The 16,727-nt window shown below is 39.1% G+C and overlaps 2 protein-coding genes across 6 annotated transcripts in view; one reads left to right on the top strand and one right to left on the bottom strand.

Annotated features, from left to right (window-relative positions):
- The window catches only part of NEMP2 (nuclear envelope integral membrane protein 2), a 186,830-nt gene extending 174,686 nt beyond the window's left edge, over nt 1-12,144 (top strand). For 2 of the 5 annotated variants that reach the window (XM_077154490.1, XM_077154486.1), the window contains exons 8-9: nt 2,882-3,058; nt 3,830-10,710. In XM_077154490.1, the coding sequence (XP_077010605.1) occupies nt 2,882-3,058; nt 3,830-3,953 (301 nt within the window). In that variant the 3' untranslated portion in view covers nt 3,954-10,710. The other 3 variants (XM_077154488.1, XM_077154487.1, XM_077154489.1) reach the window with 3 other exon arrangements.
- Nucleotides 11,875-16,727, bottom strand: part of MFSD6 (major facilitator superfamily domain containing 6) — an 84,031-nt gene continuing 79,178 nt past the window's right edge. Inside the window, exons 6-7 of the mRNA XM_077154481.1 lie at nt 15,685-15,965; nt 11,875-13,879 (exon numbers count right to left, since the gene is read on the bottom strand). Of these exons, the coding sequence (XP_077010596.1) occupies nt 13,703-13,879; nt 15,685-15,965 (458 nt within the window). The 3' untranslated portion in view covers nt 11,875-13,702. The remainder of the gene's footprint in view (nt 13,880-15,684; nt 15,966-16,727) is intronic.

The raw sequence follows: 16,727 nt of genomic DNA, 5'->3' as shown, positions 1-16,727 counted from the left end.
AGTCTTTTGGAGCTGTACCACCAATGTTCAGATAAATACGTTCACTCACTCAGAATTTACTAAAACCAGTGACAAAATTACGGGTGCTCTGGGTTGCCTAAAATTTCTGCTTTCATTCTGCATTTACTTCATTATGAGTCAGAACTTCTTTAGTGGTCTTGGTTGTGTTTATGAGTTAAGAATTAAGAAAAATCATCGATGATTGAAAGGTATTATTTATATTTAGGACTCTCTTTTCTCTTAGGTTTTAAGTTAAGGCTTAAGCTCTATCAAACTACAACAAGACAAGGTAACTTCTTTTGTCACAGTCATTGCATTTGAGCAGCTGTTTTTGTGTCAGGGCATATAGAGAAAGTTTAAGGAAGTGTTCCTGGAAGAGTTGTTATGGGATTGAAGCTTAAAGAACGGATCAGAATAGCCAGACAAATAACTGTGGGACGGGCGTTCCTGACAGAGGGAAAACCCAGTTTGTTACCATTATGAGGCAGGCAGCGCTGCTGATGCTGCTGAGGGGTGGGCATGGGCCAGACTGTATGAAGCAGAGCAGGCCATGCCGAGGAACTTAGTCTTAACCTGGGCACAGTGGAGGTTAAGCCGTATGCATGTGAATTAGCTGTCTCTGACTTCTACCTCAGGAGAAGTTCTAAATGCGAAGGCTTAGGGCCTGAACAGGTGCCATAATGAGCAGTGCCAACCAGGAGTAAGGCAGTGGGGTGATCATGAGGATGGTGGGAAGTTCTGCAGTGCAGCCTCACCTGTAAGGAGGCAGTTAGCATGCAGCGTGAGCAGAATGTTGCCGTGTGAGAATATGCACTGTGTTGCCAGATCTTCTGGTTTTCTAGGACAGTCAGAAATGTGGATTAGAATGTGAACTCTTACTTTTTAAATGGTGGCAGCTAATATATTTGAAAAGAAAAATACATTCCAAAGCAAAATTCAAACCAGATACCACGAACACTCATCAGTCAGCAGGTTATGGCATGTCCATCTTTTGGCACAGAGGCTGGACGTAACGGGGAGGTCCTGTGGTAGGAGAGCAGTTATCAGACATCACAGTTTTCCAGGTAGGAGATGATGAGTGAGCCTGGAGTCGGGCAGTGGGACCAAGGGCCGGAAGCTAGTCAGTATTTAAGAAGTGAGACTGACCGGCTGTGAGCAAGCAGGAGACACTGAGATAACTGGCAGTTTATGGATCTGGTGACTGTGCATGTAGTATTGTTACAGGGTTAAAAAGACAGCTGTGACAACCCAGGCCCCTATCCAGGGGATGTTGACAGAGGCTGAAGTGCAGCAGGGCAGGGTTGGAGGGGTTGATGCTGACTGGTTCTCCCTTTGCCCCATCTGCCAGAGGCCAACAGTGACTGGGATTTCCTGGAGTCCCCTCCTCCAGAAAGAGGCTGAGCATTCTGCATCCAGTAGCCTCTGGCCCGTTGCCAAGCTTGTGGCCTAGGATGGGATCCCTTCTTCCTTCCATTTAACTGCTCGAGGCCCTGCCAGGGCAGTGTGTCCTGTCACCTACACAAAGATTCTTTTATGTTTTGTGTTCCATTAGCATTCGAGTCATAATCAAAATGTACTGTGATTTGCTCAGCTTTCCTTTTAGCTAAGGAAGAATATGTAAAGCTAGGGGATAAAACAGGAACTTTTAGGATAAGTAATAAACCAGAGAAATAATGCCTCAATTTCATATAGCACTTCCTAGGTTACAAAGACTTGTTTAGGTGTATTTTAATAATATATGGTAGCTACTGCTTTGATTATGCTTACCGAACCCTTATTATAGGTACTCACTGTGTTAGGCCCTTACACATAATGTCTCATTTAATCTTTACAACAAAGTCTGAGGTGGATATTATTGCTTTCATTTTTTTCAGCTGAACAAAGGCTTAGAACTGTTAAGGAATTTCCTTTATTCATACAGTGAGTAAACCTTAAAGCCAAGACTTTGCTCCAGTCTTCTGCTTCAGAGGCCAGGCAATTTCCTCTTTAGGGAACTCATGCTAGGCATTCAGAAAAGAAGAAAATAATATCAGTGATGCCAAATCCAGCTTATCCATTATCAGATTAGTTTTAAAACATAAAATACAGATTTTTTTCAGGTCCTAACCCTTAAGAATATATACACACATACACATATATTTTTTAATTACTGGTAATTATGATGCATGCGCAGTTTTGGGAATCTCTGGTTAAATTAAATTTAACATCATCCAAAAACATTTTTAGAAACTCATTGGCAAATATGAAATTTAAAACCTTGTAGTCATTATTGTTTTTATGAGATTATAACTTTCCTAGTTTTTGTAAAGCAGCATTCTAACTGCGAGCCATCAGCTTGTTGGCAAAGGAAGAATAATTATAAACTACCGTAGATACAAGACCCTTGTTCAGTGTGTACTCCCTCTGTCTGGGACTAGTCAGTGTCACCACCACTAGGTGGAGGTGATAGCTCACAAATCCTCCCCACGTACCCTACAGGGAGTAAGTGGTTCCACTGAGTCCCCATAAAAGGACATCTCAAATGCTTGCTTCTTTTAGTGCCCAAGAAAATCAGCAAGCCACGCCTAAAGAAACCAGACTTCTAATTTTGTGATTAGAAATTATCAAGCAATTAACAACTCTATCATTACTGGATTCTCAAATGCCTTAACACATCATTTGAGATAGTCTAGGAAGCAGGAATATGTGCTGTTAGACCCAAACGATACATTCTACATACTTCAGTTATGTGACAATAGTAAAAACGTACAGATATTATACAAAGGAAATTTACAAAGTATTACTGTTAATATTTAGGATGCGCATTTTTGTAAATATTGAGGATTGAATTGAGCAATCAAATATTACCGGGAATCTAGCAACCAAATGCCACGTGTTTTAGGAAAGTGAAGACACGGTTTGCGTCAGAAAAGCTGGTGGTTAGCTATCTCACTGAAGAAGAGTACCGGGAGCAAGCTGACGCTGAGACGGCCAGTGCTCTGGAGAGCCTGCGCCAAGCCTGCTGCAGGCCTGACTTCCCCTCATGGCTGGCTGTCTCCAGGCTCCAGGCTCCTAAAAAGTAAGCACGCATTTAATTGTTCATAAGCCCTGCTCAGTTGCTTGGACCATAGCGTGGTTTGGAATTATTTTGAAAATGATATAGTGACTTCGTATAGATATTTGAGAATAGGAAAAGATGACTTTCCTGGACAACAGAGTATGTAGATATTACCAGCAGTTCTGTTTTCTGAATTCCTCTGACTTGCACAGTAAAACACTGATGCTAGATTAAATATTGATCTCGTGTTTTATTGAGATAAGTATAAAGATAACTTCCATATAGGGAGGAGAAAGGTAGAGGTGGCATGGAATAAGTAACTGGCTTTTTCTGGTGTGGAAAGTAATTTTTAAGTTAACCAAGAAGGACATCTCTGCCCAACATCTTCCCTTACTGCTTTCCCTTCTTTATAGCTTAATTCAGATTACTGAGCCTTCATATTGACGATTGATCAGGAAAGTATTGACAGTTTTTTAAAAAAGGAAAACAAATCAAAACTAATTTTTAAAAACAAAGGAATTAGAAAACAGGAGTGAGTGCATTTGGCTGCACTCAGTGCTTATAAGTGTGCAGTGCTTATAAGTCTGCCTACTTCTCTACCCTTTTCTTTAATAGTTATTTCTAGAAGGATCACATAAGCATTCCCATTTGTACATCCACTGTGTAAATGCCAGCTCCTACTGTGTAAAGTCAAATTTGATTAAATGGGATAAGCACTGAAGGAACATGTTATCTTCCAAATAAACTTTTCTGTGATAAAACTAACTTTATTTAAAACAAAAAAAATATTAGATTTGCAGACTTTGTTCTTGGAGCAAGCCATTTGTCATCTGAAGAAATTAGTCTGCATGAAGAACAGTATGGCCTTGGAGGTGCCTTCTTGGAAGAGCAGCTTTTTAACCTGAGGACTGCCTGACAATGCTACCTGCAAGATTGTCTTCTGGACAAGGAAATGATAAAGGGCAGGGACCCTGTTAAAGTTAGCAGAACTAGGGAACAGTGAAACAAGTGTTTGCTATAGAGAAAAATCAGGTTATATTAGAAGGGAAAACTAAACTATATTGAAGGTAACTGATCATCCTTGGCAAGTTCTACTACTTATTATTCTGTGGGTGGCCATCAAGATCCAGTGACAGAACCATTCCCACTTCCCTTGAATGAAGACTTTCATTAGGAACAAGGGAATTTTGTTGCTCTTCAAAGGGCCAATCAGAATGAACAGGCGCCTTGTCAACACCAAGGCATTAGATCCTCTTGATCTCCAGAATCATATCGAAAGACTGCATTGCGCTTCCTGTCAGTGCTGGAAGAGACCTGAGACATACCGGACCAGCTTCCAAAGTATAGTCTACAGAATGCTAATAGGTGCTAGTCAGTAAAGGGATTCTGAGGTCGACCAAGTTTGATACAAAGTTAAAGAAATGTATTGCAGGACTTATCAGAGCCTTTAGTAGTGCTAATGCACATTGTTAATCTCTTAGAGGGAAGGATATTGTGTGCAGTGGTTTCCAATGTAATTTCATCACATAACCATTTTTCTGAAGATGAGTATTCCACGGAACATAAATGCTAACATATTGCCACTCTGCTATTTTACTAATTGAGGAATTGAGGTCTTGGGGAGGTTAAATAACTTATCCAAGACCACAAAGCTATTTAAAGGCAGCACGGTGATAGAAGTCCAGCCCCAGTGTGTGCTACGACTCAGGTAGAAGTAGAGACCTTTATAGGAAGCACAGGGGCCATTTCCCTAGAACCTTGGGTCTCGCAACAGTAGTGATGTTTTTGTTTTTACTTTTTAATAATGGGAAACTAGCTATTTGATAATTGTGAAAAAGAGAAACATTTCTTAGTATTTTTTTAAGTTTTGGTAAGATTTTTATAGCAATATATATGAATTAGAAATTAGAAGTACTTTGTATATTGTTTTGTATTATGAAGTTGAAGGCATTTAACCTTGTGACATTTTGAGTTGACAGATCGATTTCTTTAAATTGCTTGATTATATACATTTGTTACAGTTTTCTACAGAACAGATTGGTGATCTTTCTTATAGAGAACAATTCCTTTTTTCTTGATTCATGATGTTCGACTCAAGAATGAAAGAGTCAGTAACTGTGTGTTTCATCCTGAGGAAAGGAGGCCAAAATACAGGTCTGAGAAAAGAGAATATGGCAAAATAATCTTAAAAGTTAAGATGTTACGGGCGGGCGGGCAACAGTGACTCAGTGGCAGAGTTCTTGCTAACAGTGACTCAGTGGCAGAGTTCTTGCTGCCGTGCTAGTGCTAGAGACCCGGTTTTGTTTCCCAGTGCCTGCCCATGTAAAAAAAAAAAAAAGGAGTTAAGATGTTGCTAAATCCATTCCCTTTCAGACTCAAACTCGGGCCTTTCCTGCTCTGATGGAATCACCTAGGCATTCCTGAGTAATCCTGTTTTACTTGAAGTGTTATAGGAAATGGTGTACAGAGAAGTAAAGACTGTTGCTCTCCGGAGCCAAATTTAATAGAATTTTTAAAAATTACTGAATGAGAACATGGCTACCAAAATTTGGAATTTTCATAGATTGATTTCCAAAGGATATTTCCTCTTTAAAGCATAATGTTACTGTTTTGTAATTCTCTTTTTGGTCAGGCACCTTTTACTATTAGGAGCTTTGCTCTCTTTTCCCAAAATGCAGTTAATTCAGTGAGCTTTCACATAAACTTTGATTTTTTAAAAATCAAAGAAAGTATATTCCATTCAGACTTATGTTGACAGTGACTGTTTTTTCTGTATAAACAGACGTAGAGCTCTAACATCTTAGCTATATTTTAATCTGATTTTTAATTTTTTCTAAATATATTTATTGGTGATATAGTATAAAAGTATAAAATGCATCAGTGCTTGTGGTCACCATCTTTACCTCCCAAGAGACAATTTGTCTAGGATGACATGTGTGTATAATGACGGCAGAACAGGCTGGGCGTTCCCGGGGATGTGAGGTCCAAGCTGGCACCTCGGCTTCACCTGTGCAGGGGGAGGAGGCACCAGTGATGGAAAGAAGCGGCTCCTGGGGGCGCCAGCAGCTGGATGCCACCGTCTCAGTAGGAACAGCTGAAGAAAGAGAGAAAAAGCCACGGACTTCCAGGATCTTGTTTCTCATGTTTATTTTTAGAGGAAGTCATGGATTTTGTCAGTTTTTGTTATGTGAGAACTGTGAAAACTAAACAATTAAAAGAATCACTTGTATGATTTTGGAGAGGTGTATTTATATTGTGTTCATTTGTTTTGGGGTTTATTATAGGATGAGAATACAGATACATGAATCTGTAGATCACAGTTTTAATCCCTACCAAAGCATGACAAACCTTTAAGAGACCTTTTTATCTTTTTTCCCTCCTCTCTCTTCCTTTTTCTACCCCCAGCTGGCCCCCATTCCTCCCTTTCTCATTCTAAAGGGGTTTTTTTTTGTATGCTGTATGGCGGGGTCACATTTCATTATTGTTCCATGTGAGTATCCCGTTATTGCGCTACCATTTGTTGACTTTTTTTGTTTGCTTTGCTTGCTTGTTTTTTTGTGGGGAGGGGGTTGGAAGTGCATGGACTGGGAGTCGAACCCGGGTCTCCTGCATGGCGGGCGAGAATTCCACCATTGAACTACCTGCCCTTATACCCCCTCTAAAGGCTTTTAAACACTTTAAATGACCATTCGGTAAAATGGCTCTGCCCTCCACAGGTAGTTGAAAGTTGGCTTCATGGTTCCTATTGCCATAGGTGTGCAGTTACCAAACATAACAGAACCCTTTGTTGAGTTACTGCTCACACTAGGGGCCTCACAAAAGCTCACTGTTGTTTAGCAAGTTGGACTATTTGACACCAAAATGTGTGGGTGAGATGTAGTGTAGGTGGCCATGCTTAAACAATTGTATCATTCAAATGTTATTTTAAAAGGTTTTAAAACACATTTTACATTTCACAAAAAATGCTTTGTGAACCAGTAGAGATTGCCAGTAATACTTGGGCTGAATTACAAGGGAGTGTTCATCTGACATTTAGGACAGTATTTGAATTTATAACATTTTTTAATCTGAAAATTTAAGCAATTTTAGATTTTAAGAGGTTTAGAATAGACAATGGATTACATCAATGTATCTAAATATGTGGATAAATTAAGAACCTGAAATGAAGTCAAGGAAAGGAATAGAATCCCAAATTATTCTGTGTGACTATTTCCCAGAATTAGTGGCATATACAATTTTTAAAATCAGCTTTTTGTCCAATTAAAAGAAGAATCCTATGCATAGAGAATGTAATGGATGTGGAATTTTGAAGAAGCCTACAGTCAGAGGTATTTTTAGATGACCACAGAAGCAAGCTGCCTTCCCAGAGGCCTTACTGGGTGGCATGGCATGGGTGAGCTCACCATTCAGATGTGACCTTGGCCTGTTGACTCAGTTTTTGTCATTGCACCTTTGGAAGATCTGTCTCACTTTAGCCAAGTCATAGAGTCTGTCCATTTAATGGTCCACAGTAAACAATATAACTGGTATAAGAAGAAAAATACTTGAATTGATATAACCAGCAGATTCTCTCTTGGAAGATGAATCTGTGAGGTCAGATTATAATAAGAAGGCTGCTTGGTGAACAGAAACAGAACAAAGGGGTTTTCTTCCATAATTCAGTGTCATCATGGAAAGAGCCTAAAGACCCACCCCCCATTAGGGCTAGCCTTGATAATGTTACGTGATACACAATCTGTAGACAAAGACCACGCTTCCTTAATAGAGGAAGTACCAGCTTTTTCCTCTTGTACAGATATTTTTCTAATCTTTTGTTAGTTCTTTATTCAGATATGTTAATACCTTTCTCTGGCTGAGGACACTAATTGTCTTTAAGATAACTTTGCATGTTTTTGCTATAATCCCTGAATGTGATACCTTAATAGGTCTCTGGAAATTTGGAATGAGTATGTATTTACCAGGATAATTCTTGGAAGATGTGTACAGTGGAGGTAGCTGTTCTTTACTGTTTAAATATTTGGGGGAAATCTGTTTGTTTTTAGATTTGGTCTATTTTCCAAAAACGCAGAAATCAGAAGGAGAAAGGGGTAGGGTACCAACATTTGTTGGAGATCCATCAGGCACTATCTTAGGTACTTTCTCTGCCTCCTCATTTCAATCTCAGAACCACTCTATAAAATGTGTTGGTATTATTTCCACTTTACAGCTAAGGAAAGACTCAGAGAAGGTAAGAGAAGGTGGCTGAAGGACCACCCTTTTGCCAAAGGGGTAGAATCAGAATTTGAACCCAAGTGTATTTGCTCCCAGGGCCTATTTTCTTCCTACTTTCCTTTTTGCCATCTTACAAAAAAGTTAGTCAACAAAATGGCCCTGTGGATAATCCATTCAAGAGGGGACTACATCTTCTGATGTTTTGCACATACCAACCACATGTGCCTCATAGCTATGTATACTGTAGATTGTGGTCTGTAGACAGTATGTGTATGTATATGCTGGCTCTGTATACTGTAGACAGTGCTTCTCAAACTGTCTGGGTCGATGGACCAGGTCCCCTCCCCTAATCCAGGACAGAGTAATACTTTTGTAAAATATACTGAATTATTGGAAAAACGAAGTAATTTTTTTAAAGGGCATATAAAGTGTAAACGCCCAGTATCATGTGTTGGAATGTCAGGTCCCATTAAATCACCTTCAGTGTTTAAAAATGCTTCATTTCTATCTTGTCACACACAAGTAACAGCTTATGGACAGCACCCTTCAGTGACCACACTTTTAGTAGCAATGGTCTAGATGGTATTTTTCTGAGACCTTGTTGATCTTTTCCGGAAATAAAAAAATTCATGGCCCTTTAAAATGTAAGTTTACAGTTTAAAAGAACAGCATCCTCATTTCACTCTTTGGGCAAGAACAGCATATATAATTTGTTAAATTATTATAAAGTTCTTTCTTTACATTTGTTAACACCTCTTAGAAGAAAAAGAAAAGTCGAAATTGGGGCACAAATGTCTTACAGCATGTCTATTAACTAACTCATCGCTATAATCGCTTAAATGTTGGAAATGAATGTTTCTCGTACAGGTAATTAGATGAACATATTTGATATCATGCTGTAGTTTGGAAGAATGGAATATGATTAAAGGTTGAAACATCAGCAAAGTACTAAAAGCCAGTGCCTAGGTCCTGGTTGGGAAAATGAGAAACAACCTCTCCTGCCCTGAGCTATTTGCCATGAAATAATAATGGCACATGTGGTGCATCAGGTATCTCATTTAAACATCAAAACAAAAGGTAGATATAATCACCTGAATTTAAGGGGGAGGGATCTGAGACCTAGAGAGGTTGCATGTGTGTTTTAGTTTGATAAAGCTGCCAGAATGCAACACACCAGCAATGAATCAGCTTTTAATAAGGGGATTTCTTTGGTTACAAATTTATAGTTGGTCAGAAGAAAGGCAGGTAACTTTCATCTGAGTTTCTCTGTCACGTGGGAAGGCACATGATGATGATTGCTGGCCTTCTCTCCTGGCTTCTGGGTTCCAACAGTTTTCCCCAAGCAATTCCTTTCTGCATTTCCAAACATCTGGGCTGAGCTGTGAGTGCTGAGATGAGGTATACTGAGCTGCTTACACTATGTTATACTGTGCTGAGCTCTCTTCTGACCTCTCTTCTAAGCTTCCAGCTAATTAAATTAAATGTCACTCATTGTGGAAGGCACTCCCCTTAGCTGACTGCTGATGTAATCAACCATAGATGAAATTTCACATGCTGATAATTCAAGTCCACAGCAACAAAACAAGGGGGCATCATCACCTGGCCAAGTTGACACCTGAACCTACCACAGTATGTATGTAAGTTCTTACTGGCAGAGATGGGACTCAAGTCCAGACATCTGACTCCAGAGCCTCTACTCCTAACCCCAGCACTGTAAGTTCCCCAAGTTGCCACCTAAATACCAAGATCTTCTTGGAGCTACAGTGGGGCAAGTGGTCTCACACTAGCAGCTCAAGGCAGACGAGTGGTGAGCATTTGGCACCCACCTATACCAGCTCAGTTCTTCTCATCCTTGCCATTAGTAATTTTCTAGTTACTCCCTTAAGCCACAGTCTGATTTGAGAAAACACTCTCCCTGTCCAGCACCAACCTCTCTTCAGTCTGCTTGATAGTTTGAGATTCTTGAGCTGGGTATTCTTAGAGCCTTGCTAAAATAGCACAGGGGTCGTTTGGGCTTTCAGAAGTAGGCTGGACCTTGTACACACGCACCAAAGCACAGAAGAACTTCTGAATGGAAAATCACCTTCTACTTCCCTATAGTCAGCTCTGCCAGGAGCATACCCTCATCTTCACAGGATTACTGAAATTTTACGAGTCCAGCCTCATGGCAAAGGCTGTGAGGCCACAGCTCTTCCTCTAGACCTGTGGGAGCCACAAGCTGTGCCTGTTTAAATAAAAATACACAGAATTAGAATCCAATTCTTCATATACACTCCCCATGTCAAGTGCTTAATAGTCACTTGTGATTAACGGCGCCTATATTGGACAGTACAAATAGAGAAGGCTTCGATCACCATGGAAAGTTCTCTAGGGCAGTGCAACTCCGTACTATGCTGGGGCCTGGGGATGGCAAGCTGTGAACATGCCTGCCTGCCCTTCCTGGCCCCTGGTCTTCAGGTCCCTCTGGGTTTTCTCTGCAGGGTTGCCAAACCAGCCATGTCACCTCCAGAAGGTAAGCGATCTGGCCCCCTTCCACGATTAACCAAGCGTCAGAAGTGTCTTCTGAAGGTGCACGATTTCTAGGTGTCTGGGAATATCTAGAAATCCTAAATGGAAAGAGTGCCGCACACAGAAGTTGTATCAGCCATACAAGGTAGAAGATCAGACCAGGGCTGCTCTACGTTTTGCTCTACCACAGCACAAGCAGAGAAGGGCCTTTCAACTTCCTCGGGTGCAGGGAGGTGCTGGGCAGACCTGCGCTTTGTCTGCAGGCAGATTTGAGTCTGAATCTTGCCTTTGAGACACCCTGGTCTTGTAACTAAGGCTGGTTTCAATATTAAATGGGGATAGTGATATTACCACAAGAGATTGTTGTAAGGACAGAATAATTTCATCTGTACATATAACTATGGGTATGGTTCCCTTTCTCCCAGAATATTCACCTCAGTTAGAATCTTTACTCCACTTCAGGAATATTTCTTAAGTAATGGTCACCACCACCCCTGCAGAACTGGAAGGAACTGCCAATCAGAGGGAAGCTCTTTGACAACTGTCTGCTTCCTGTCGACCACCGCAAGATTAACAAGCTAGCTTTTCTTCCGGGTGCATTGTCTCCCTATGAATTTTTTGGGCCTTCCATGAGGTTTTCTGGCTACTGGATGACATAAACCTTCTATTACTCTACTTAAGCCTTTGAGGAATAGTTTAATCATTAGTCTCTAACCTCTTCAGATCCACCCAAGCTCAGCACTCTGGGGTATTTACTTTTTCCACAATTATAAGAGAAACTGCGAAATAAGTCATCAAGGCAGTGACTACCAGTCTGGGCTTTGTGACACCCTGGAGTATTTCCAGGGATCCCAAGAGGGGTTATAAAATTCTCAAATCAAATTTAATTTGAATTTACTTTAATATTTTTTAAAATGGTGTATGGCATTTTGAGAACAGGAAGAAAATGTCACAAAGTCCACAAACATGAGCGCATCAGCTTCAAAAAGACTGGAGGCTACTGCATTATTGATGAAGCTCACAATAAGCATTGCATTACAATAGCCTGTTGAATTTGGTCTCATTCATAGTGGAGGAAAGAACTTTTATTTGGTCACATCTTTCATCATTAAGAAATATTTAAAAATGGTATTTATGTTTATTTCAACATATCAGTGGTACATTTCCAAAACAGCAGGCTTTTCAAAAGAATAAATCAGAACTGTAAACACAAAATACAGTGTAAGTTTTTGACTTCCTACAGTCAGTTTCACAAATCCACAACTATACATTCATAAGTGAGGTTCAGCTTATCACCCATTTCTTTATTTCTGTAATTACATAAACATAATAAATACATCTGATTTTAAAGGTCACTTAAAATGAGTCATGATAATTTACAGTACAGTACATTTCAGTTCAAGTGCAAAAATAACTTATTTGCTTAATTCTCTTTCTTTCAGTTATTTTTAAGCTGTGTTTTGTGGTGAAGCTAGACATCCAAGTATAGAATTTCCTTCTTCCAGATGCAGTATTGGGCAGAACTATGCTGTCATGGAGGGGCCCTCACTTTACAATTGCTCCTGTCTCGTCAGGGTCAGAGAGTAAGGCGAGTTGCTCATCTCTAACGCTGTTCTTTTCTTTCCTCGCTTGTGCCTTTCCACAGCTGTTAGCCACACTATAATTGACCTTCAGCTAGAGCACTGCTCCCTGTTCCACAGGCCTCCCCCAAGGCTTCCCTGTTAACCTCAGCATTCATTGTTAGCAGCAAGCTTTATGGGTGAGTCACCCAGCCACCGTTCTGACTACAGCTGTAATATTTACAGTTGCACACCTATATCTGAGCTGTCCAGTGTCTGACTATACCTTCATGGGAAAGAATGCATTGAGATTTGTTTCTTGTAGTTGGAAATAATTTCTTAATCTCTCCCTTCCAGTTCCTGATTTTCTATTCACTACCCTTTCCCTTCATCAAACAAAAACAAAAACGAAAAAAAAACAAAAAAGACCCATTATATAATTAAAAAAAAAAATTGTATCCCTTCCCCAGGCACTTACATTTTATACTGTTATTTGTAGACAGTGATGCTTAATTAAAGAAACCCTTAGGAATACAGTGATTTTTGTTGTTTTATTCCATCAGAGCCCAAATCACTAGATAAAATGGTGTAAATAGTGATAGAGGCTATTTACAATATCAGTATATTTAGTAAACCCTTGTCTAGCAATCCACAAGATACTGAGTTGGTTTATTTGAAATATTCCCTCATTTCTGGTCCTTCTTAAAGCCCTTTATTTTGAGAATTCAGCTTAACTCGCAGTATTGCAGTAGTCAATAAAAGCTATGCTGCTCGACTATTTTCCTTATATACCATACACATATAAAAATATATTTGCTAGAGATATGCAGTGTTTCTGTTGAAATTTTTTCCTTTTTAAACAAAAGCATATATACTACTAACTTTGATCTGGTTGCTTTTTAAATGTCTTATAATTTGTTAAATGATTCTTTTCAAGAGAAACAAAAGTATAGATGCATTCTGTTTCTTCTCTGTTTGATTTAAGAACCAAGTGATTCAAATTAGTCATCAGAAAAGGGAAATTATATCAGCATTCACCTTGAAACACTTTCCCTCCACTTAGTGTAACTGCTGGTTTCAACTATTACTGCACTGCAGAGAAATCTTGTAACACTTTAGCCTGACCAACAGAAACTGAAAGTCCTTGGTTGAACCCCATTTCCCTTCTGAAATTCCAGTGGGATGAGGAAAGTTTACCTATTCCTGCCAATACGTACTGTAGCTCCCGTGTGTTTGTATGTTCTATGTTAATGAGTTTAGATATTTAGAAGCTTATGCAGTGCTATGATCCTCCAGGTGAGGCGTGTCCTGGGTTTGGGGTGCTTCTCCCCCTGCGTCCTGGCAGAGGACCCCAGTTCCATGCAGGGTGTTTGATGAGCAGGAACCCTCAGTGTCCTCCTGCGGCTGGCTGGGCCTGACTCTCCTCCATGCACTGATCCACATGAGGGTGAGAAGGGCTGGGCTGGTTCTGAGATGCTGCTGTTTTAGGTAGGTCAGAGTGAGTCTCAGAGGGGACAGACTGGGCTCCACCAACTGGAGGATTTTCCCGATTCTCACTGGCCCCCTGGGTGGGAAAAACAGATGTCCCACGGTGAGTGACAGCAAATACATCCAACATTTTTTTTTTATATGCTCTCAAGTAAGATATAGAAGACACAGGGAAATCATCTTGAAATACCCACTTCAGGGAACTTGTAATAGAAGGAAGGATAGAATGTCTTACCTTTCATCTCTTTCCCTATGTGCAACTGCCAAAGCCGCATGAAAAACACAAACACTATAAGTAGATGTATCTTGTGGACAAGGGAACATTGCTACCAAAATACCGGTTACTACAAGGCAAACAATCTACATCAACAAGTATTTACTGAGGCCCCTCCACCACTGTAGAGGGGAGCCACTGACGATCTGAAAGTCACTTGCTAGGACCACAGAATTCAGGAGCTGGAAAACACATCTAGAATATATTGGTATATTTGGGATTTTGCAGTGTACCTTAAAAGTTAAATAAGAATATCCACACTGAAAAAAGAAATGTAAACAAGCACTTCTGCAACTGTCTGAACACACCTGCTGCAGTGGATTACCTGCAGCAGTTTCTACAAGATGTAGTATTGGTTTTTACAAGTCAGGAAATGTTTTTTAAAGATAGATTCTTCCTCTGAATTAGTAATCATTGCTTCAAATAGCTGAGCACCAGAGGAAAAAAAATTCATTTTTGTGCACCGATTCTAAAATGTAAAAATATCTTAGTATTCATCTTAATATCTTACGTCTTCTTCATAAGAATAACTATGCCATATCTGACAGTTCACCTTAAGCTGGCAGAAATTTTTTTTTAATTTTAAGCCTAACGTCCTGTGACAATAAGGATGAGGATCCAAATTAATGAAAACATTGTATGAACCACCATTATGGTTATCATTGAAGAATCAGATTTGGTTGACATTATGCAAAGATTATATGTTAGTTTATAGATTCATGATAAATTTATTTAAGATAGTTCAAAGAAATTTCCTAAAAAAGAAATGATCCAAATCACCCTTTAATTTTAAGTTTTTCCCCTTTAATTTTTTTCTTATATATCCTCTGAAACTATTCTAAATATACAGCCTACACGACTTATAATGATACAAGTAAAAGGGAGTGATTTAATGTAAAAAAGGAAAAAGTGGACTCATTACTTTGGCCAAATTATTAATCACACTTATTCATTTTTCACAGTCAGGATATAGCTTTAGTTACACAATTGCCTAAACTGTTTTATTAGCATGATTTGACTTTACTAAGGAGAGAATATACCCCTGGAGACAAGAAAAATGACACTTTTAAATTTATTTTTCAGGTGAGGTTACCAACAAAACATTTCCACCAATTTCAGTGTCCTATCAGATCCCCAGAGTGGCTCAGTTATTGACTCCATTTTAATTAATTCAACAGATATTTATTGAGGTCCTATTTTATGTAATGTCCCAACACTAGGATTTTGAACTAACAGAGATTAATAAATATGGTACCCTGAGGCAAAGACCATATATTCTCACTAACACTAGTATCCCCAACACTGAAATTTTAGAGAAATAGACAAATCAGAATGGATTTATTTTATTTCTTTCAAGAAATATTGTCGTCTCTGTGAAGTCCTCCTAAGCTCCATAAGGCAGAATGTTTTCTCTGTGGGACCTTGTACATTATTTATACCTATAAAATGCACTTATCACAGAATACTAAAGTAATTGTCGCATCTCTATTTCCCTATCAGATCTTCACTAAATCTTGTTGAATGAATAAATGAAAAAACTAAAACAACTGAGATGGCTTAAGGTCTCCTCAGTGGCAGGTAATATTGTTAGCCCGGCAGAATTTTACCTGTAAAGGTTGAATCTCAGAAGCACGGTTTTCTCTTGTTAGTTGCATCATTTCTTTAATTTGGTACAGTGCGTAGACAAAGGTCACCCAGGGAGAAGAGCTGACTCCCCAGGCTGGTTTGTTCACATCTTCCTGTTCTTCCTGGTGCTTGGTTTTCTTGGGCGGAAGTCTGGGCTCAATGCGTGGCATGACATCTTCTGTCTGCTGCTGTACCAGGTCTATGGTTGCGATGGGAACAGGGCTGGAAGGTACAGGAATCCTTTCTGCCAACATTGTTTTGTCTGGAGAGAAAATAACGTTTAAATCATTTTTCAGAGTTTCCTTCAAATTTAAACAAAGCCAAAAAAATAATAAAATGAATCAGCAACACCTTAAGTTTTCTAGTGTGCTTAGCAACATTAATAAATTGCTGTTTACCAAGGACTTTTTTACTTGGTACAAGTACTGGATAAATACATGTGACATTTATCTTTCAGGGTTTCCTTATAGGGCTTCTAAGTTATATTAACTTATGAAATCTATTTTACATTAAATTTCATTTACTTATGAATTCTACTATTCATTTAACTTGGCTATAACATCAGTGGGATGGTTACAGTGGATGTTTCCTTAGGCCCATTTATATCATTGTGATTTTAAAGGTAAACACCAAAAACGAAAACCCTATAATGGTTGTTTACTTGGCCTTTTAAGAAAGGCATGGACCATGGCTGTATAGAGATATAATCTAAGTAGGATTAGAGAAGAGCAAGAGTGAGAAAAACCAGTTTGATCTTGTTCTCTTCAGTTACTCATTGGAATTAAAATATATCTCTTGAGTTTAACAAACTGATTTTTCTCCTTTTTTAAAAAATATTTTTATTGAGAAATCTTTACACATATACAGTCCATCCATAATATACAATCAGTGGCTCCCAATATCATCACATAGTTGTGTATTTATCCCCATGATCATTTTTAGAACATTAGCATCACTCCAGAAAAAAGAAATCAAAAGAAAAATACTCATACATTCATTCCCCTTACCTTCCCTCTCACTGACC

Source organism: Tamandua tetradactyla, chromosome 3 (genome assembly GCF_023851605.1).
Source record: "Tamandua tetradactyla isolate mTamTet1 chromosome 3, mTamTet1.pri, whole genome shotgun sequence".
NCBI classification, from domain to species: domain Eukaryota; kingdom Metazoa; phylum Chordata; class Mammalia; order Pilosa; family Myrmecophagidae; genus Tamandua; species Tamandua tetradactyla.
Note: the sequence above shows the minus strand (reverse complement) of the source record. Positions and strands in the feature narration are given on the sequence as shown.